The 22,193-nt window shown below is 42.2% G+C and overlaps 1 protein-coding gene across 1 annotated transcript; it reads right to left on the bottom strand.

Moving 5' to 3' along the window:
* Window positions 1-1,613: 1,613 nt before the first annotated feature.
* Window positions 1,614-22,044, bottom strand: BHMT (betaine--homocysteine S-methyltransferase). Its single transcript, XM_066273639.1, has 9 exons — window positions 21,915-22,044; window positions 21,548-21,808; window positions 17,498-17,630; window positions 12,217-12,335; window positions 11,040-11,231; window positions 10,489-10,636; window positions 7,276-7,458; window positions 5,611-5,839; window positions 1,614-2,311 (listed from the first exon to the last, which is right to left on the bottom strand). Exons 2-9 carry the CDS (start codon window positions 21,578-21,580, stop codon window positions 2,128-2,130), a joined length of 1,221 nt encoding a protein of 406 aa, XP_066129736.1. The 5' UTR covers window positions 21,581-21,808; window positions 21,915-22,044; the 3' UTR covers window positions 1,614-2,127.
* Window positions 22,045-22,193: the final 149 nt, after the last annotated feature.

Raw genomic sequence — 22,193 nt, 5'->3', positions numbered from 1 at the left:
AAATGAAACCAGACCACCAACTTAAACCATTCACAAAAATAAACTCAAAATGAATAAAAGGTTTAAATGTAAGCTGTGAAACCATAAGCATCTTAGAAGAAAACATAGGCAGTAAGCTCTCCGACATCTCTTGCAGCAATGTATTTGCTGATTTATCTCCACAGGAAAGTGAAATAAAGACAGGATAAACAAATGGGACTATATCAAACTAAAAAGCTTTTGCACAGCTAAAGACAATAAGAACAGAATAAAAAGACAAACTATACAAAGGGAGAACATATTCAACAATATGTCTGATAAGGGGTTAATAACCAAAATATATAAAGAACTTGTAAAACTCAACACCAGGAAGATAAACAATCCAATCAAAAAATGGGCAAAAGGAATGAATAGACACTTCTTCAAAGAGGACATACAGATGGCCAATAGACATATAAAAAAATGCTCAAAGCCCTGGCTGGTTGGCTCAGTGGTAGAGCATCGGCCTGGCGTGCAGAAGTCCCAGGTTTGATTCCTGGCCAGGGCACACAGGAGAGGTGCCCATCTGCTTCTCCACCCCCCCTCCTTCCTCTCTGTCTCTCTCTTCCCCTCCTGCAGCCAAGGCCAATTGGAGCAGAGTTGGCCCGGGTGCTGAGGCTGGCTCCATGGCCTCTACCTCAGGCACTAGAATGGCTCTGGTTGCAACAGAGCAACGCTCCAGATGGGCAGAGCATCCCCCCCTGTTGGGCATGCCGGGTGGATCCCTGTTGGGCGCATGTGGGAGTCTGTCTGACTGCCTCTTTTTTCCAATTCAGAAAAATAAAAAAAAATTTTAAACCTCAAGATCACTAATCATTAGAGAAATGCAAATTAAAACCACAATGAAATATCACCTCACACCAGTCAGAATGGCGCTCATCAACAAAACAATAAGTGCTGGCAAGGATGTGGAGAAAAGGGAACCCTCCTGCACTGCTGGAGGGAATGTAGACTGGTGCAACCACTGTGGAAAACAGTATGGAGATTCCTCAAAAAATTAAAAATTGAATGCCTTTTGACCCAGCTATCCCACTGTTAGGAATATACCCCAAGAACACCATAGCACTGTTTCAAAAGGAGAAATGCACCCCCATGATTATGGCAGCATTGTTACAATAGGAAAGATCTGGAAACAGGTGAAGTGTCTGTCAGTGGACGAATGGATTAAAAAGCAGTGGTACATAGATACAATGGAATACTATGGGGCCATGAAAAAGAAGGAAATCTTACCTTTTGCGACAACAGGGATGGACATGGAAACTATTATGTTACGTGAAATAAGCCAGGCAGAAAAAGAAAAATATCATATGACCTCACTCATTTGAAGAATCCAATGAACAATGTGAACTCAGGAATGGAATTGAGACAGAGGAGGGATCAAAGGGAGCAGAGGAAAAGAGGACAGAGGGAAAGGGGATGATAGGATGGGATAAACCTGAAGGGAAGAGGGGAGGGCGCTGTAGGGAGGGGGCAAAGGAGATGTTGAGGGGAATACGGGGAAGGGGAGATGCATTTGGGGCAACACTAGAATCTATGTAAACACAATAAATTAAAATCAATAAAAGAAATAGAATGGAATAAAATGGAATGCAAAATACCAGAGTAGATCACACATTTTATTTCAATGGTTGCATGGTATGTGCTTTATTGGGTCATATATAAGTTGTGTTTCTTGCTAAGGGTCATGTTAAAGGAGCTTGGAAATCACTTCCCTCTGTCATTTTATCTATCCCTGTCTAGTTTTTGAGCCATTTATGAAAGTTTATGTCTAATCCTTCCTACTTGCCTGCAAACTTGTCAAAGTGGGATTAGTGTTTGAATTACTTTTCCTTGGCCCCAGTTATTTTTTTAATACCTTACACTTGGTGGGCGCTTAGTAAATCTGCTTAAGATGTACTTCATACTTATTTTGTTTCTAAGGAAACTTCTAAGATGTACTTTTTAAATTATCAGGTGCTATTTGTAATTCTGTTTTGTTCAGCTCAGAGCAAATTTTATGTGTAGGCAGGCATGAATACACGCCATGTATTTTATCTGATCTTTTCCTTATTTGTAAGAACTGTGGCCCAACCATAGATGAATTCACAAAGTTGGGTTTTATTGAAGGTACTATGCAGATTTGAATTTCTGTTTTTCAAAGAGCTCTTTCAGCTGCTGCTCCGTTGTGGCTTCTTTCTGCTGCATCAGCTCGGTTGTTCCTTTGGTCACTCCCCAGGCATCGGGCTGGGACATGGCAGGGTTGTATGGCCTGCCGGAGGCTATCCGAAGATTTTCCCAGTATTCCTTCCTGGCCCTAAGTGAACAAAACACACATTAGACTCAGTGGTGGGATTCAAATAATTTAACAGCTGGTTTTCTGCCCTAATGACCACTTTATGGATAAAAAAATGATATACCAAAAGGTAGTTTATTATTTCATATATTTAATATTTAAGTGAGAACAATAAAAGACACACAAAGCTAGATTGTAAGAGTTTTAAAATATTACGGTAGAGCGTCGGCCTAGCGTGCGGAGGACCCGGGTTCGATTCCCGGCCAGGGCACATAGGAGAAGCGCCCATTTGCTTCTCCACCCCTCCGCCGCGCCTTCCTCTCTGTCTCTCTCTTCCCCTCCCGCAGCCAAGGCTCCATTGGAGCAAAGATGGCCCAGGCGCTGGGGATGGCTCTGTGGCCTCTGCCCCAGGCGCTAGAGTGGCTCTGGTCGCAACATGGCGACACCCAGGAGGGTCGCAACATGGCGACGCCCAGGATGGGCAGAGCATCGCCCCCTGGTGGGCAGAGCGTCGCCCCCTGGTGGGCGTGCCGGGTGGATCCCGGTCGGGCGCATGCGGGAGTCTGTCTGTCTGACTGTCTCTCCCTGTTTCCAGCTTCAGAAAAGTGCAAAAAAAAAAAAAAAAAAAAAAAAGAGTTTTAAAATATTAATGAAAAATATTAAATACTTGGCAAAAAACAATAAAACTGTTATATAAGATATTTCCATATTGCTTCTTGATTGGCGTCCTCACTTGCAATTTTTTTCACCTGTGGATGAAATGAACATTACTACAGGTGCTTAGAATACGCTGTTGTGCAGATGAACATTAAAGAAGAGTAAGGAATGTAAATTTGTGATTTCCACATTGGGCAGCTGCCCAGATGCCCACCATAGAACCCTTACTACAAGTGCCATTTTAACAACCAGTTTGCCAAACTCAACAAAAAATTAGGTGTCGGTTCTGCCAAATGGATGCGAGCCAGCCGAATCCCAGCACTGATTAGAGCCCTCCTTGAGTGTTGATCTCTGTGCCACAGAGCAGAACACAAAACCTTCAAGACATCATCTTTGCTGCACTCTTGAGACTATGTCCATTAAAACACATTTATTAACCTGTCCTAAAACTTTTCCCCTCTCAGCATCTGTAGGTTGAAATGACTTTGAATTCCTTCTTTTAACATTTACATAGGGGTTACAAGCTAAGAATTAGAATGGGGACATTTTCTGGCCAGTTTGCCCTACTGCCCACTCTCACCTCTGACACTCGACTGGTGGACCAGCTGAGCCCACGTCTGCTGCTCTTCCCAGCCCCAGCCTCACTTCCACACCTCTCCTGTCCTCCGCAAAGGCTTCCTCATGGATTTCCTTGTCTCACGGCTATTACAATTGCTAACTTGCAGATCTTGTCCTGGACCACTTGTGACCCTCTAGGCTCCTCAGTGCCTTTGGGATGTGGTCATACTCAGCTTGTCAGCCTGAATAAAAATCCTCCTCCTCTCCCTGGTTTGTGTCTTCTATCAAATTCTGTCTCTGATATTCTCAAACTTCTAGTTTCTCAGTGTGCCATTCCTTTCCCACCTTAGTGTTGGCCTATAGCAGGGATCCCCAAACTTTTTACACAGGGGGCCAATTCACTGTCCCTCAGACCGTTGGAGAGCCGGACTATAAAAAAAAAACTATGAACAAATCCCTATGCACACTGCACATATCTTATTTTAAAGTAAAAAAACAAAACAGGAACAAATACAATATTTAAAATAAAGAACAAGTAAATTTAAATCAACAAACTGACCAGTATTTCAATGGGAACTATACTCCTCTCACTGACCACCAATGAAAGAGGTGCCCCTTCTGGAAGTGCGGTGGGGGCCGGATAAATGGCCTCAGGGGGCCGGCCGCATGTGGCCTGCGGGCCCGTAGTTTGGGGACCCCTGGCCTATAGGCTTTTACCCTTGTCTGGCAATGTCATTCACCCTTCAGAATTAAGGTTGGGCAGCAACTCTCTTAGAAAACCTTTATTGACTCCACTTTGCTTTCAGCTCCCATGGGCCATTACCCCCAGAGCATCTGTGCATATCTTTCTCTTTGAATTTTTTATGCCAATTTGAATTTACCTGTTTATCTATCTGCCTACTAGACAACTGCTTGGAGACGGTAGCACCTCACCCAGCTTGCTACCTCAGTGTCCACACAGTGTCTAACAGTGTGCTCAGCCGATGTCCAATGAACAGGGAGCTGCTCCCTCTGCTCCACCCCTTCTCTAGCTCATGGGAGTTTAAACACCTTCAAAACCAGGCCAAAAGAATCCCTTCTGCTAACATATCTTTCTCTTAGGCAAACATAGTACTTTTTGTTATTTTTTTATTCATGCCTTTATTATTAAAACAGTTACCACAACGGGATGCATTGGCTTTCTTGTCCATTTTCCTTAGTATACTGTGAGAGGGATCACAGCCCTTTCCTCCCTCCCTCCCTCTCTCTTCTCTCTCTCTCTCTCTCCTTCCTTTTTTCTTTCCTTCCTTCCTTCCTTCCTTCCTTCCTTCCTTCCTTCCTTCCTTCCTTCCTTCCTTCCTTCCTTCCCTCCCTCCTTCCCTTCCCTTTCCCCTCCCTCCCTCCCTTCCCTCCCTCCTTCCCTTCCCTTCCCTTTCCCCTCCCTCCCTCTCTCCCTCTTCTCTCTCTCTCCTTCCTTCTTTCCTTCCTTCTTCCCTTCCTTCCTTCCTTTTCTTTCCCTCCCTCCTTCCCTTCCCTTTCCCCTCCCTCCCTCCCTCTCTTCCTTCCTTCCTTCCTTCCTCCTTTCCTTCCAACTTCCCTCCTTCCCTCCCTCTCCCTCTAAACCACAACTTAATCGTGTTCCTGCTCTTAGTGTCCTGCACACTGCCTGACATAAAATCAGTTTATTTATTGCTCATCTTTCCCACTTTAAGGTCAGCTTTGAGGACAAAGCCCTTTTCTGTCCGATTCTCCATTCAATCCCAAGCTCCCAGAATTATGGTATGCTTGGCACAGAGCAGCCATTCAATTACTATGTTCTAGAGTGAAGTTACACTTAAATCATAGGCAGTTGATTCAGTGTCAGCGTCCCCCACAGGGATGGTGCTTTCCTAGAGCGTGAACTCACATTATTACACTGCAACCTAGATTACTAACAGTCCACATTCCCAAAGCCTTCTCTAGAAATCACTCCACAACATTCTACAAACATTTCTGTGAGAGAATTTAAGGATAATTGAATCTTTATTATCACAGCAAATTAGCCATGCTCTTTATAAGGATCTCACTTGGATATATTCATAATCTATGTGAGTTTGGTTTGGCAAATATAGTTTAAAAATCCTTACCTGGCTCTGACCCAGGGTTTGGTGTGCATATTGAGGCCACTTCCCCAGCCGCCATGCTTTTCTGAAGCTGGTGGCAGGAAGCCCCTTTCTGGGGCCAGCTCCTCTGCAATTGCCCTGATGTGGTAGGGCTCGAATCCACAGCACCCGCCGATGAACCTGACCCCCAGGTTGTAGGCCTCTCTGGCATATTTTTGAATATCCCACCTGGTTGCAACTCTGGGCTCCAGACCTGCAGTAAATGGCATTATGCCCAAATTCCTTTTTAAAATAAATTATTTTACATGAACAACTATAATAATATGTACATAATAATAAATGAATTAAATAAGTTGTCAATATTTAATTCTTTTCAAAACTGTTAGCTACTCTGTGTCTATATATCCAGTTTTAAATGGTGATAGCCAGCCTTCAACATGAACCCTGCCCTCTGATATTCGCATCCTGTGCCCTCTGATATAGCACCCTTCGGCATGCTATCAGGTTGGTCGGCAAGACAAATAGAATATGACGAAAGACCTGGTGTCTGATTTCTGAGGCTATGTTGTAAAGGGTGTTAAGGTTTCTGTCTTGCTCTCTCTTGGAACACTTGTCTGAGGGAAAGCCAGATGCCATGTTGTGAAGACACTCAAGCATCACAGTGCAAAGGCCTGGGAGCTGAGGAACTGATGACTTCAGTCAACAGCAAGAAACTGATGCCAGTTCCTAATGGCCTCCTGTGAGAGCTTAGAAGTAGATCCCCAGCCCCCATCAGGCCTTCAGGTGACTAGTTCTGGCCAATGTCGCAACTGCAACCTTTTTAGAGACCCTGAGCAAAAACCACCCTGCCAAGCTGCTCTTGAATTCATGACACATATTATAGATATGAATTTTTGCTGTAATTTGTCATACAGCAATAAATAACACAAATGCCTTGCCATTCCTCTTCCATGGCTCCTCTAGAATGATTATTTTATAATATCTTACTTCCCTGAGGGTGGGATATTGTATAAAGACCTTAGATTGGAATAGGAAGCTGGCCATGCTCTGGTCCTGCTGATATCTCTGGGCATGATTTTATTAAGGTAGACTCACCCTCACTTCCAAAACACACTAAAAAACTTGATCCCTGTGCCTAGACTTCAGTATGCCCTCACGTCATCTGTTTGGTCTCCACATTCAAATTTGCCCTACAGTAACCTAGTGATGGCATTTTCCCTCCACCCTCAAACCATGGGGCAACATTCAAAATAGGAGGAAAGGCTTTTCAAGGTAACCTTGTTCTAACCTTTTTTGTGTGTGTGATGAAAAAATTAAGATCTAGAGGAACTAGAGAATTTTGCTAAGGTTACACAACTCAGCAATAGTGCTGGAACCAGAAGGGAAATCTTGGCTGATTCCACCTGGAAGAGCATTCTTCTTACCAGCCTACAAGTATGACTAACTGGTTGTCTATCTTGATGTTGATTCAACTTTAACACTTAAGTTCAGAGGTCTTTTTTGCTTGCTGGTCTCTTCCTTCTCTGACTGTCTAATATGAAGGGTTTGGTGGCTGTAGGGAGGAAGGCTGGGGCTGGAGATGAGATAGGCAGACATTTCTTCACTGTGATAAAACTCCATGGCTACAGGTTTAGTTGAAATTTGTCAGACACAAAGACATTGAGACAGTGTATAGAATATCTGTCTTACCAAAGGGGAATTCTGGCAGGTCGATAAATCCCTGTTTACTGCAGTCAGGAGTGTGGTAGGCTAAGGGCTGGCTCATCAGATGGGCTTTTAACCCGGCAGCCTGCAGACCCTCTTTCATGAGCTTCACTGTCTGCAAGCTAATTGTGGGGTCAAAATGGCAGTTCACACCAACGATGGCAGCTCCTGCAAGTGGGAAGAACATTTGAACTGTAGGGATTCACCAGAATGCCAGGAGACCCAATCTTCCTCTCTTATCAGGGAGCTTTTATTTGGAACGACAGATTTGAAAGTATAGCGTTTGATCCTTCCTCCCTGAAAATCTATCTTATCTTTGGGCAAGAATGATTGCCCACAGGTAGCAAGCACTTCCTGTGAAAAGTGCTTTGAAGAGTCTGGTATAATTGAAGTGTCATTTATGCACTCTTGGCTATTTTGTTTTTTTAAAAATCATTAGAGTTCTTTTAACTTCACATTTTAGTAGTCAGTTTTTCAATCCTTGACATTATATTGCAAGCACAATCATTTCTTGGCATTCCCAGCTGCTAGATTGCACCCATAGTTACCATACCATTTATTTGAGGAAAATCAATGTTCCCTTTCATCAGGCCAATTAAAAAATATCACTAATCCAGATTCCAGGAGCAGCAGAGCTCATGCCACTGGCTGGGGCAGCAGGCATCTCCGTGATCTTCAGTGGGCGGGGTCTACAGTTTGCTATTCGTTTTGTTCAGTCAGGCCCCATGCTGTCATTCCTCTGTGTCAGCTTCGGTAGGGGCACCTGTGACTTCGGTCTTGCCAAATCCAGTAATCATGTCTCTGTTCTCATTTTACTGTACCTCTCAGCAGCATTTGATCTGTTAGACCCCTCCCTCCTCCATCAACACCCCCTTTCTTCTGGCTTCGGAGAACTCCCCACACTCCCTGAGTGTTGCTCTTACCTCCCTGGCTGCTCTTTGGGGGTGTTATGTGCCCACCCCTCCTCAAGGCAGAATCTGTTAATCCTGCAGTGTCTCCGGACCCCACTGAGCCATCTCCTGCTCTTCATCTGCACCTCCTTTTCGGTCTCAGGGCTCTCAACACCATCTACACAGAACCCTCCTAAACCTCTCTCTAACCTGACCTTTCCGCTGGGTTCCAGACTTGTATATGCAACAGCTTACTCAACACGTTCACTTGGATCTTGACTACCTCTTTTTATTCTGGGTATTCAGCTGCCAGAGTTTTTCTTTCCTTGCTTGGCTTTATTACACTAATTAATTAATCATGTTGGCTATTTACTGGATGTCTATTAGGTATAAGGGTCCTTGTAAGGGGTTCTAGAGAAATACAAATACAGGACATAGTCCCTGATGCCAAGAATTTTATAATTTAGCACAAAGCTTTCCAGGGTTTAATCTATAAAAATAAGGTTCTATGATCTATTAAGTTAGGCCTTCTTAGACCCTGCCAATATATGAACATATCAAAGGCTCTCAGGGGTTCTGAAGTCAAGAGACCTGCTTAACACACTTAGTTTAACACAGCATTTTTCTTTCCTCCCTCCCTCCCTCCCTCCCTCCCTCCCTCCCTCCCTCCCTCCCTTCCTTTTCTTTCTCTTTTCTTTTTCTCTCTTTCTTCTTTCTTTTATTTTAATTTATTGATTTGAGAGAGAGAAAAACATCAATTTGTTGTTTCACTTATTTATGAATTTATTGGTTTATATGTGCCCTGACCAGTGATTGAACTCACAACGTTGGCATATTGGGACAATGCTTTAACCAATTGAGCTACCCAACCATGGCAACACAGCATTTTGTAAATGTATTTGATTACAGAACCCTATTAAAATTCCCACAGATTAGAAAATGTGAGTGGAGGATATTCCAAATGAGTATAAATAGAAAGTGTTTGACTTTGGGTGATGGGTATGCAACATAACCGAATGTCAAAATAACCTGGAGATGTTTTCTCTGAACATATGTACCCTGATTGATCTATGTCACCCCAGTAAAATTAATAAAAAAGAAAGAAATTTGCAAATAAGTATACAGTGAAGCAGCAGTATTTGAGTGTTACAGTTTCTGAGAGGAGGGAGGGATACTTGGGGTAGAGGTGATTATGTAAGGGTATATGGAGGTAGAGTTTGAACTAACACTGAAAGGTAGACATTAGATAGGTTTATTAGACAGATATTCACTACGGATGTCCTGTGTGCTAGGCACAGGGTGCTCAGTGTTGAGACAGAGGCTCTGCCCTCCTAGGTTTTACAATCGAGTGAGAGAGTTGGACATTAAGGAGATAAATGAGACAAGTGGAAAGTGCTACAAAGGCTATAAATAGGATACGGTGATTTCAAACACTGTGCCACCTACTCTGAACAGGATGGTGAGGTGAGGATGAGAGCGGGCCCAGGAGCCCTGCCAGGTAACAGTGGCAATGGTGAAGGCCTCCTCTGGTCTTTCTGAAACAAGCTAACTTGCTCCTCCCCCCATGTTTATACTACCAATCAAAAATTAGGATTATTCAACCTCATTCCTAAATCTAAATTGTTACTGTCAATGACAAGTATGAAGTGACTTTCATGAAATAACAGGAGTTGGATAAAAATCAGGAATTAAACAAATAGCCAATCAAAATCTATTTCACAGAGTGAGTTGGACTCTTCCACTGACACTGAGTTATTCCTTGGGTTTAAATCGAGGCATCTTTTAAAACAGTGTGTTTTTCCTAACTGAAATGTAATCCAGTATTCGGAATGAAAATTATGTATAAGAAGATAAATTAGGTGGTATTTCATACCAAAGGGTTTTTATTTATATCAGTTGCAAAAAACAAGGGCATACCAATAATTTATGAGAATGGAAAAACTAGCAAAGAGGACAACTGACTTAAAAGTGAAAAGTTATTAATGTTTAAAGACCTCAACTTGAGATAAATTTAAAATAAAATATAATTTTTCTGAATGCTCCTGAGTCACCCAGACCCTTTCCATTCCGGTTGTTACGGCCTCGGCACAGGGCAAGTGCTCCTTCCACAGGGCTGGGGTGTGTGCATTTGTGCTTTTTAAAACACACTTCTCTTTAGGACTCAATAATAATATCAATATTCCTAAAAAAGTAAATGAATAGTTTTCCTGTTAATGAAAGTAGTACATAGTGATTCATAGATGGACCTGCATTTGTATATTATTTTAAAAGACTCATTAGTTGCAAACTGATCAAAAGCCATCCTCACCTGCTTTAACCAGGCGCACTGCACACTGGCCAGGGCTCACGCCATGCAGGTCCCCCTCGGGGCCGATGCACATGGTCGCTGCCACAGGCTTCCCGGACGCTTTCAAGGCTTCAACAGCCCACACCGCCTCTTCAACATGTTCAAAATACTGGAATAAGACAAGGTTACGGTACTTTTAATCTTGTTTTTCTAGAATAATTTGAAAACATTCTATGCTTAATAATTAAATTATCACTAGATGAGTGATTTTCAAACTCTGAGTTTGAAATATTTGGAATGTTGAATGTTAAAAATTTGAAATGGAGAGCCACTGGCATTTTTTAAATGGAATAGAATGGTGTCTTCTTACTGTGCATTGCAGTCAAAAGGTTCTAATATTAGATTAACTGAATCAAATTTAGTAGAAGCCCTAAACTGAAAGAGATTTCAAAACTAAATATTACTACTACTAGTCATGTTGGCACCTAATCTTATATGGTCCTCATGAAAGCAGAAAGCAGAAAAATGGTACTAAGTGTACTTGTCTCATCTTTGATCATGTCTCTATTTACCTCCGCAATCAAGAAGTCCACATTCTTCTTCATAAAGACCTCTAACTGTTGCTGAAATACTTTTTTAACTTCAGTTTCACTCTTGCAGCTGAGGTACGAAGGTGTCTGACTCACGCCTCCTGCCACCAAAGCATCTCCCTCATCAGCGACTTGCCGGGCAATGTCACAAGCGGCTTCATTGACTTTCTGCCCCTAAAACGGTGAGTGTATGATACATCTATATTTTCATGTGAAATTGAAACAAAATTATTATTCAACTTTCTACATCTTTTTGTATGTTACCATAGTGATTTGATTCCAGAAAATGACAATAATGGAATGAATAGTTCAGTGCTTTACCAAGTTGAGCAATTTGTAGTAACAATAACTCCAATAATAATGATAAAAAAATAAATCTAATGATGGTATCTATGATATTATATTATACCAAAGATGTGTGAGAGGACAGAAGTCTTTATATAAAAAGATCTGTAACCTTCCAGTGCCTCAGCTCATGTAAGAAAATAGTGGTGATAATAATGATTATTTCTTTTTATGACAAATACAAATAAAATTCAACTAAAATGACTAGACTAGAGAATTTATGACTTTTTGTTGTTCTGTATTTTCTCAAAGAACAGATAAATGTATCACAAGTAAGGTCTTCTCTGATTATTTAGACATTAATAATAGACATGTCCTTGAAAAATCCCAGTGCAGTAGGTCACACGGACTCATGGAACTTTGAAACTCCCTTTTCACTGTCGAGATTGCCACCTTGATGGGGTAGGTAAAGGGCTTGCCCAGCGTCACACAGTTGATTTGTAGCTGAGTCAGGAAGATTCCAGGTTCACTGACCTCTTATGCCTGTGACCTTTCCCCTACACAGCGCCACATTAAAAAATGGGAAGGATATAAGAATTTGTAAGGATACCCACTCAGCAACTTAGTCGGGAGACTGGGAAAATCATTAATCATTAAATACCTCTTCTCTGATCTACTTCATTAAATATGTTTCTATCAATTTGGGGTACTCCAGCTAAAATCTAAGTATTATTTACATATATCTCATTGCTGTCTTATTTAAAATAAGACACCTGTGAAGAGGCTCAACATTTTTTTCTGCAAGAACTTTGGTTATAACATGTGTGTCTACTACACCCTTTCTTCCAAGAGTGCCATGTATGGTTTTACTCACAGAGATTTTCTCTGCAACATAGTTCCCCCTGTTCTCCAACTTGTCTTCACTTGCATAAAAGGTGAAGGTCTGCATGACATTCGACCCAGCTCTGAGGAACTCTCGGTGAAGCTGTCGAACTGTGAGATTGAGTAAGAGAGGCATTAATTAACCCATTATTAACCCATGATGTTTTCAGAAGCCTGTAAGATAGATAAATACGAAAATATCTGCTTAAATTCCTGGTTGCTTGGCATTCATGCATCCTGGAGTTAATGCGAGATGGATCTGGGTCTGTTGCCAGGAAGAAGAGATTTCTACCATGGAGTGGGAGGAAGGAAAAAAGGGGGTCCCAGAGACAGGGAATCATTTCAGTGTTTTTTCCAGGTAGAGGAGGTAGGGAAAGGCATTCTTCCAACAGAGGAGGCAGGAACAGGTGTGACATTTGGGGGAACAGCAGACGGGCAGATAGGGGAACAGCTGGAGTTGAGTTTGTGTTGGAGAAGGATGGAAGATGCATTTGGAAAGGTGGACTGGTGACAGAGTATGAATGGTATAGCAGCACATCATCCCAAGGAGTTTAGGCTCCAGCCCACAAAGGTTGGGGCAAAACCAACAGTTTGTAAGCAACTGAGTGATGTGATTAGCTCAAAGGATGAGTGGGATAAGGATTGGAGCAAGGTGCCCAAACGTGTCTATGGATGAATGCCAAAGAGCAAAGCTTTCTTAGGGTAGAGGAGATATAACAGCATCCCTCTCATATAACTGATTATATTTCATTTTAAAGAATTATCTATCCTTTGCTCTAAAATAGTGGTTCTAACCCTTGGTTGCCCACTAGATACCCTATAAGCTTTTCTTTTTAAGAGAGAGAGAGAAAGAGAGAGAGAGAGAGAGAGAGGGAGAGAGAAACATCAACTCATTGCCCTACTTTAAGTTGTGTATTTATTGATTGCTTCACATATGTGCCATGACCGGGTTTTGAACAGGCGACCTCAGTGCTCCGATCGACACTCTATCCACTGCACCACCACCAGTCAGGTGCCCTGCAAGCTTTTATAAGTCATGGGTACTAGGGTAACCCCACAGCTATTCTAATTAATTGGTTTGGGTCAGGGAGCAGACTGTTTTTTTAAAGGTTTCTCCAACTGATTCTTATTTTCAGCCTTGTTGAGAACCACCATTCTAAGAGAGTAGAAAATGCTCATTTTATAAAAAGACAGCGAGCAAAGTAGGAAATCAGCAATCCAGTATCAGCCCCTGAAATCTATATTGAAATTTCAGAGGCCTATAAAATCTAACGGTCTGGAAGCAACTACACTAGAAGCCAAGAAGCTATGAAGACACTGGGGTTCTTAGTCATCAGGGGCTAAGACTGGAGATGAGTCTAGCATCTTTGCATCCCAGGTACCTAGTAGACCACCGAGAATATAGGAAAATCAGTTTTATTTTTTTAATGAGTAAATGAGACAAAAAAGCTTTAGAATTTCAGAAAATGGGTTTTACTCTTGAAGCCAAATCTTTGTTTTTAAAATCACAGAAACTTGAGTTCTCAGTGGGAATTTCAAAGGATGCCTAAATTAGGGGGCACTGCACTTGTTTTAATTAGCAACAGAATCAATAAAAAACACCTTATATGGAGTCCCCATCTACCAATCAGACAAGCTGCTGTGGCTGGAGCAGGGGTGCACAGCCTGTAGACTGTGTTCCTGTATACCAGGATGACATGGTTTTTTTTTTTTGTTTTTTGTTTTTTTTGTATTTTTCTGAAGCTGGAAACGGGGAGAGACAGTCAGACAGACTCCCGCATGCGCCCGACCAGGATTCACCCGGCACGCCCACCAGGGGCGACGCTCTGCCCACCAGGGGGCGATGCTCTGCCCATCCTGGGCATCGCCATATTGCGACCAGAGCCACTCTAGCGCCTGAGGGAGAGGCCACAGAGCCATCCCCAGCGCCCGGGCCATCTTTGCTCCAATGGAGCCTTGGCTGCGGGAGGGGAAGAGAGAGACAGAGAGGAAAGTGCGGCGGAGGGGTGGAGAAGCAAATGGGCGCTTCTCCTGTGTGCCCTGGCCGGGAATCGAACCCGGGTCCTCCGCACGCTAGGCCGACGCTCTACCGCTGAGCCAACCGGCCAGGGCCGATGACATGGTTTTTAAACAGGAAGTCCGCCTAGGTTGTCCTTGAGTGTATTTCCAGAGACTGAAAAAAAAGAAGTCCTGGAATGGTGGCAAATTGTTTATGTATATCAGTGGTAGTCAACCTGGTCCCTACCGCCCACTAGGAGGCGCTCCAGCTTTCATGCATCTTCATCTTCTAACCAAAGTATAAATAAAAAGATACATTTAACTATAGTAAGTTGTTTTATAAAGATTTATTCTGCCAAGCTTAGCGAAAATTTGACATAAAGTACTTGGTAAGTAATTATTATTATATGCTTTAACTTGCTATAACTCTGCTTTATAAATTTTATAAAGTAAAGTTACTTCCCTACTTTATAAATCACCATTACTGTGGAACTGGTGGGCGGTTAGAAAATGTTACTACTAACAGAGATACAGAAGTGGGCAGTAGGTATAAAAAGGTTGACTCCCCCTGGTGTATATGTACGTTTTACAGTACAGAGGGTCTACTCTTTTATTAGATTTTTCCAGATGGTGGTGACCCAACACACCATTCTTAATTGATTTGATTATTCCACCATTCTTCTTAAAGTTGCAATGATTCTCAAAATATGACCAACTTAGACTCACCTAGGGATGATGATTATTAATTCAGATGCCCCAACCCCCTCCAAACCCATCAGCCCCAAATTCCTGGCCAAATTCAATGCTGATTCCATTGGGCACAGCAACCACAACTTTGGCATCACCTTCAGTAGGAGAATCAGTCTGGTCATTTATGGGCATCATTTCAATTTCTATTTTCTGTTCTCTCTCATCATAAAACTCCTGCTTCATCTTCTAACCAATAACAAGGTGTGATTGGTCTCTATGACAAGGACACAACCTATACTAATTAATTACAATCATGTTCTAGCTTTAAACTCTTCATTATACTAATTTTAGCATCATTAGAAGCTAAATGTTATCCAGTTTCTCAACTAAGTTGCTGAGTGGGTATCCTTACAAATTCTTATATCCTTCCCATTTTTTAATGTGGCGCTGTGTAGGGGAAAGGTCACAGGCATAAGAGGTCAGTGAACCTGGAATCTTCCTGACTCAGCTACAAATCAACTGTGTGACGCTGGGCAAGCCCTTTACCTACCCCATCAAGGTGGCAATCTCGACAGTGAAAAGGGAGTTTCAAAGTTCCATGAGTCCGTGTGACCTACTGCACTGGGATTTTTCAAGGACATGTTCATTATTAATGTCTAAATAATGTCTAATAACCTTACTTGTGATACATTTATCTGTTATTTGAGGAAATGCAGAAGGACATGAATTCTGTAGGCATTTTAAATGAATGTTATTCTTATTAATTGTAAAGGCAGATCATCATTATTATCACCATTATTTGCTAGGTAGTCAAAGTGCCTCATAGGTCAATGGCTGTATTTAGCATTTGGGGGAAATGAAAGGTTTTTAAAGAATTCATGCTCTGAAAGAGAACAGTGGTCAGTTTTCAAGATTACAAATGGATTTGTGTATCTGCAGGTGTTTTCCTGATTTAGGCTGGATGACAGCTGGAATTGAGAGAGACCCTGAAAAGTTCCCTGGCAAGCTGGACGGCACCTGAAATGTCTTTGTAGGGCTGGTGCCTAGGCTTGACTTTTTAGTGCTGGAGATGGTGAGAAAGGAAGGTTATGTTACAGGTCTGTAATCCCTATCCAAGCCATTTGGGGGCCAAATGTGTCTTGGAATCCAGAATTTGGGGAATTTTAGAAAGTAAATACAGCATATGCATTATATATTATCTAACAGTCTCATTAGGGTCTGAAGCAGTAGCTTTCACCCCAATTAAACATATTAATACTTTTTTGCATTAGAATATATGGCTAACCACATTAACTTGGATACAATTATATATCTCCTCACATTAATTCAGGTCACATTTTGCCCCAAAATAATTTTATTGAAAATATATTATCCCACTGAAGAAATATGGCAAAATTTTACTTGACCTTTTATAGTTCACTGTGGAATTCCAAAGACTTGTATTTTCTCAAGTAAATTTACAAGGGTAATAGCTAACTATGATCTGTACATATATAACTTGGAGATACAATCTCTCGCAGGTCCTATCCCACCTGCCCTCCTGACCATAAAAGATTATGGTCAAAAAAGTAAAGTGAGAGTAAGGTGTGTGGGTACAGCTGCAGGTAAGTAGATAGTTGAATTGAAATTGGGTGCCTAGTATACAGTGCATTTAACTAGTTGCCACATATACAAGGGAGAAGAGCCTATCTGCACCACCATGGTTGACCCTGTACCATTTAGCTAAAAGTGGGTAAAAGGGGAAGGCTGAAACAGAAGGGAGGAAGGACTGAGAGTCTTGATGAGGTTGAGGAGGGGCAGTGTTAGAGAGAGTGAGCAGAAAAGATAGGAGGTGTACTCAGAGTGAGTACTGGTTACTGAGGGTTCAGAGTGAGTACTGGTTACTGAGGGTTCAGAGTGAGTACTGGTTACTGAGGGTTCAGAGGTGAACATCTTTGATGATGGCAAGGTCTGGGGCTGGGCTGCTGGGGATGGGGGAAGAGTTAGGTGGAGATGAGGAGAAGATCAGGCACTGATAGGAAGAGTGCTGGAGGAATCCTCTGTCTGGACACTGAAGTCACCTAGAGCAGATGGATTTACAACCATCAGTCCCCCACACCGGCTCACCAGAAATTTTGTGACAGAAATTTCATGACGGTCCACAAAAGAGTTAACCACCCTGATGTGGTATTAAGGTTACAGACCCAGTGATCTTAGTCGAATTTGCTTATGCTCAGGGTGGCTTCTGTTTTAACAGTCCTTGAAATAATTCTATTTTTATCAGTCCCCAAGTATAAAAAGCTTGAAAACCACTGACCCAGAATAGTGAGGGAGGGAGGGACAGAGAGGAAGGCAGTGAGCCAGGTATTAGACTTTTCTAGAGTAAGGGTCAGGGACCAAGAAGTACACATTGGTGACAGCAACAAGGAGGGCTGTTGTGCTTATCCAACATGTGAGTCCATACTTACATACCTAGCACAGTGCCCAGCAAGCATTAATAAATATTTGGGAAATGTGGCATGAATGTATATTCTGATGGCATGCATCTGGACTTTGGCCAACATAGTGTTCTTGTATGAGAACCTGGAACAGAGTGAGACACCCACCTGCTTCTGGGTGCTCCACAGAAGCTTCCGGGGTCCAGGGGCCTGCCTTCACGTAGCCCCTCTTCTCCAGTGCAAAGACAAACCCGCCGTCTCCAATCACAACCTCTCCAGAGTTTAAACGTTCTAGGATGCCCTGAAATGACAGGTGAGGGGGAAAAAAGGAGTTACTTGAATTTTTTAGACAATTTTCTATCTTTAGTACTTTTGCTATTAGACTCTTGAGAAGTATGATTTCTGTAGAATTCTCAGAAAGTACAAGTATATTTTATAAATTCATGGTACTGTCTGTAAGGGAAACAGCCGCATGCTCATATAATGAAAACGTGTGTATGTATGTGCCGGGGTGGCGGTCTTTCAGGACACATGGAAGGGTTTTGAAGAATATCGTGGGAGGATGTCATGTTTGAAGAAATATCTGCAGGATTAAATAAAAAGGCTTTGTTGTAAATCCTCAAATGACTACTTAAGCACACATTGTTAAAATGGAAAGGCTATTCTTTCTTCTATTGATAAACTTAAGCAATGATAAAAATGATATTTAATGCTATTAATATAATATATTATAGCATTATTAATAATATATTAATATTTAATATAATATAATAATATATTAATAATATAATATAGCATTAAATGAGTTATATAATGTTGTTAAGGCATTTTGAAGACTGAAAAGCCAGAAGACAAGGCACTTGGTAAAGACAGAAGAAGAAGATACCACCACAAAGGTGGTCATTTCCCTTAATTAAAGTCTTCTTTCTTTGGTATTAAAATTCAGTTTCTACAACAGCAGCTGTGTTATGCTGTCCAGGAGGACTTGAGTCCATGCAAACATGAGTGTGCATGTTTACACTCTACAAGTGCAAGATGAAAGAAGAAAGAGACAACTAAATAAAGTATTTGTAAAGGAATTTCCAGCCCAGTCTCTGTACCAGTAGAAGCATTTACAGTACTATGCAATAATTACCCTCATGTTAATGTTCAATAGACATGTTTTTAATGTAATATTTTAAAGAGCTTTGTGAATTGGAAAGTAATTTTTAATGTAACCATGTGTTTTAATTTAAAAGAATCATAGAATTTAAGAATAAAAGATATGTTACATTCAATTTAGGTCATTTTCTCTGAATTTATAAATGAAGCATTAAGGCCCAGAATTTTAAAATTTACACAAAGTTTCTCAAGTGAGGAGTATAGGGCCTCCTAATTCTTTTATTTGTAAGTAGTATCTAGAGTTGACTTTAAATGGGACAGCCCTGAAAAGACAATGTAAAGGAATAACTTGGAATGTACTTACCTACTGTGTTCCATTTATTACCAAAAACAGTTAATAAAACAAATGATGTAATAACAAAGGTTACCTAAATCTGTGACAGCCGCTCATAGGATTTTGCACTCTATGTCCTCACCACCCTCTAGCCTCCCTCATTTTAACCCTCCCCACTTCCTATGCCGTTTGGTCAGCTAGGGCTCAGAGAGAAGACACAACTAACATTTTCACTTTAAATGAAATAGGAGGACCATGCTATATGTTCCCAAATATCTCTTCTAGATGGAAAAAATTTTAAGCATTGAAGTTCGTGAGATAGGAAATAACTGCAACAATATAGAATTGATCATGTGTTACTTTGAAATCCAAATATGTTATGATTTCAGTGTGCCTAAACGCTGCATCTTCACACCACAGCTTTATAACCTAATTAACAAGAAAAACTAGTCAGTGCAGTTACATAAAAAACATGAACAAGAATCAAATAAATGAGATATGACTTGCAGCTAACTTCCATTTGACTGAACTAACTCATATTTTTGTTCAGTCACTTAGCATCTCTTAGTGAACATGTGTGTGGTTTCAAATTCTAGTACTACAAATATTTAAATACACAGTATAGCTAAGAATCTGATATTTGCTGGTGGAGTAGCTAGTGGTGATTCCATTACCATGTTGTTTATAAATTGGTTGAAAAATTATATCTCTTAGATTCTAGTACATTTAATTACCTGGACTTCCGATTTCTTTGTTCATAAACTAAACAGCTTAAAAAAAAAAAAAAAGTGGACCTGACCAGGCAGTGGTGCAGTGTAGAGCGTAGGACTGGGACATGGAAGACCCAGTTTCGAAACCCTGAGATGGCTGGCTTGAATGCGGGCTCATCCAGCTTGAGTGGGGGGGTCGCTGGCTTGAATGTGGGATCATAGACATGACCCTATGGTTGCTGGCTTGAGCCCAAAGTCACTGGCTTGAGCAAGGGGTCACTCGCTCTGCTGTAGCCTCCCAGTCAAGGCACATATGAGAAAGCAATCAATGAACAACTAACTAAGGTGCCGCAATGAAGAATTGATACTTCTTATCTCTCTCCCTTCCTGTCTGTCTGTCCCGATCTGTCCCTCTCTCTGACTCTCTCACTGTCACTGTCAAAAAAAAAAAAGTGGAATACGCTATGAAAAAATGTTCAAGGTACTGTTTTATGGAAAAAAAAATATTACAAAATAAGTATGTGTAATATTGGATGGACTATTTTTGTATAAAAAGTACATGTTTGCCTAGACAACAACCAAGCAGAATATACACTAAAATGTAAAACATGGAGTTCATAAATCTTTTTCAAGCTGTTTACAATGAATATGTATTAGCTTTGTAACATATAATTTAAAACTATAGACATATTACTGCCCATGTTTTAACACTGAAATATGCATGGAAACAAGGTTACCAGGGAAACATTGTCTTTTTTATGTCCATCTTTTGCTTATATAATCCTTTAAAGATAATATGTTAAAATGTTTCATTTTCTGAGTTTGAGTTTGGGGAGTGGGTTAAAATCTATGAGAATGGGGTCAAACCAAAAATCTTTATTTTAATAGCTATAGAATCATCCTTTCCAGCCTACATCAACTATTCATTTAGCAAATGTATGGATTGGCAGAGATTCTCAACCTAATTGAACTGGTGATAACCTATGATCATTTGCCACCTCAACATCTTTCTCAGGCCACCGGCATGGCATTTTAATATTTTAACTGGATTAACTTTTTTTTCTTTGTATGAAGATCTTTCTGATTTGGGAGGGATGGCTGGCAATGAGGATTGAGAGAAGGTCCTTACTTAACAGCTGGGCGGACAGTTGGCTTGGCCCTGTCTGCCTTGTGCCTTCCCCTGGGGGCCTCTGTCTGCCAGGACTCTTTGACACCTAAAGGTAGAGCATATTCCCTCCTCTCTGCGTTCTTCTCTTCCCACACACCCAACCCTCGTTCTGCAGTCAGTTCCCATCCGTCCACCCCCCAAACTAAACCAAGGCCGATAGTCTGGACCGGAACATTCGTCTCAACAAGGGAAAATATGTGCTTCTTGTTAATTAGGTGCTGGAGCTGCTGTTTTTAAAATCTTACTAACAGCACTTTTTAAATTTATTACGGCCTCTGTGCCCATTTTCGAGGCCTGCATGATGCATTTTGTTGCCATCGCTGAAACTAGACTGTGGGAGTAAACGTACCATTGCCCAATCAAGCTGCGGTACGCGGCTGCGCGCAAGGGTAATCCTGCGGGAGGGAGGCGCGTGCCGGAAACCTTCGGGGCCCTGCGCCTGCCCTGACTGTGGACTGGTCCAGGGTGCAGGGGGCGCACGCAGTGGCGGCGGCGAGTGCAGACACACAGTAACCCAGGCGTGCCACAAGGTACCCCTTTGCCCCACTGTGGCGGGGGAAGGAAGTCCCGCCTGTGTGTGTCTGGGAGCTGCACCTCCAGGGAGTGCTCTGATGTTGGCGTGCAGGACTCGGAAGATGTTGGGAGACTCAGAGTTCTGGGGGCGCCCTCGAGTTAGGAGTCACATAGATTAAGGGAGAGCTCTGGACCTGGGCAAGAATGGAGGGCTCAGAGGCGCCTTGGGTCCTGCAGGAGGAGTTCTGGGCGCACCTTCCCTTCCTGTCACCGTCACAGCGGGGTTCCGAGGGTCCCTCTGCACTCCCGGAGACTGAGGGTAGCAGGTTGGTGGGGCAACACCTAGAACCTTGGCTGGGATGGAGAGCGCCCTCGGGTCCCCGAAGACTCACCTTCTTGGCTTTTTTGCCCCCAACGGGTGCCATTTTCTCGGTGGTGTCCGGACAAAAACTCGGCAGGGATGCGGATCTACGAGGCCAACGTGTGCCCCTGCGAACGAAGCCCGGAGCTGCCTCGCAGCCAGGCTCTTTATACTCACTGCTCGAGTGTGGGGTGATTTCCCGGCCTCTGCACGGTCCAACTGCGGGCCTTGGGCGGGGAACACGCCCACCAACCTTTTACTGTGGCCTGCGGCTTGTTGTTGGGAACCTGCCCTGCGGAGGGAGAAGGTCGGAGGAGATGGTAGAAGTTGTTCTCCCAAATGGGTGAAAACAGTGAGAAGTAAAATAAGAAAGAAACAAAAATGAGGTTGCCACTCACTCAGGTTTCAGACGACCCCTCCTTGCCCCTCGCGGGTCCCTAATTCTGATTTACTTCTCCCTTGCCTGGAATCGTGCGCTATTATTTACGTCAATCACCCAAGGCCTCTAGGAACGCCCTTCTCATGCCCAAATATTTGTCAAACGCCGTGGTACAAGATTATTGGGTAAGGAGGCGATGCCTTGGAAGTCAGTCTGAAGTGGCACCTGTGTGATATGCATGCAGCAGTTATATAACAGAATACAAACGTGTCATTTACTGAAGAGACTGATACTAACC

This window comes from Saccopteryx bilineata, chromosome 4, assembly GCF_036850765.1.
Source record: "Saccopteryx bilineata isolate mSacBil1 chromosome 4, mSacBil1_pri_phased_curated, whole genome shotgun sequence".
Classification (NCBI taxonomy): domain Eukaryota; kingdom Metazoa; phylum Chordata; class Mammalia; order Chiroptera; family Emballonuridae; genus Saccopteryx; species Saccopteryx bilineata.
Note: the sequence above shows the minus strand (reverse complement) of the source record. Positions and strands in the feature narration are given on the sequence as shown.

Coding starts and splice junctions, on each gene's coding strand:
- BHMT (XM_066273639.1), bottom strand. CDS start 21,580: ATGGCACCCGTTGGGGGCAAAAAAGCCAAGAAG. Junction 10,637..11,039: donor TGGACTTCTTGATTGCGGAG/GTAAATAGAGAC, acceptor GTCTTATTCCAG/TATTTTGAACATGTTGAAGA. Junction 7,459..10,488: donor AGTGCGCCTGGTTAAAGCAG/GTGAGGATGGCT, acceptor TCCCACTTGCAG/GAGCTGCCATCGTTGGTGTG.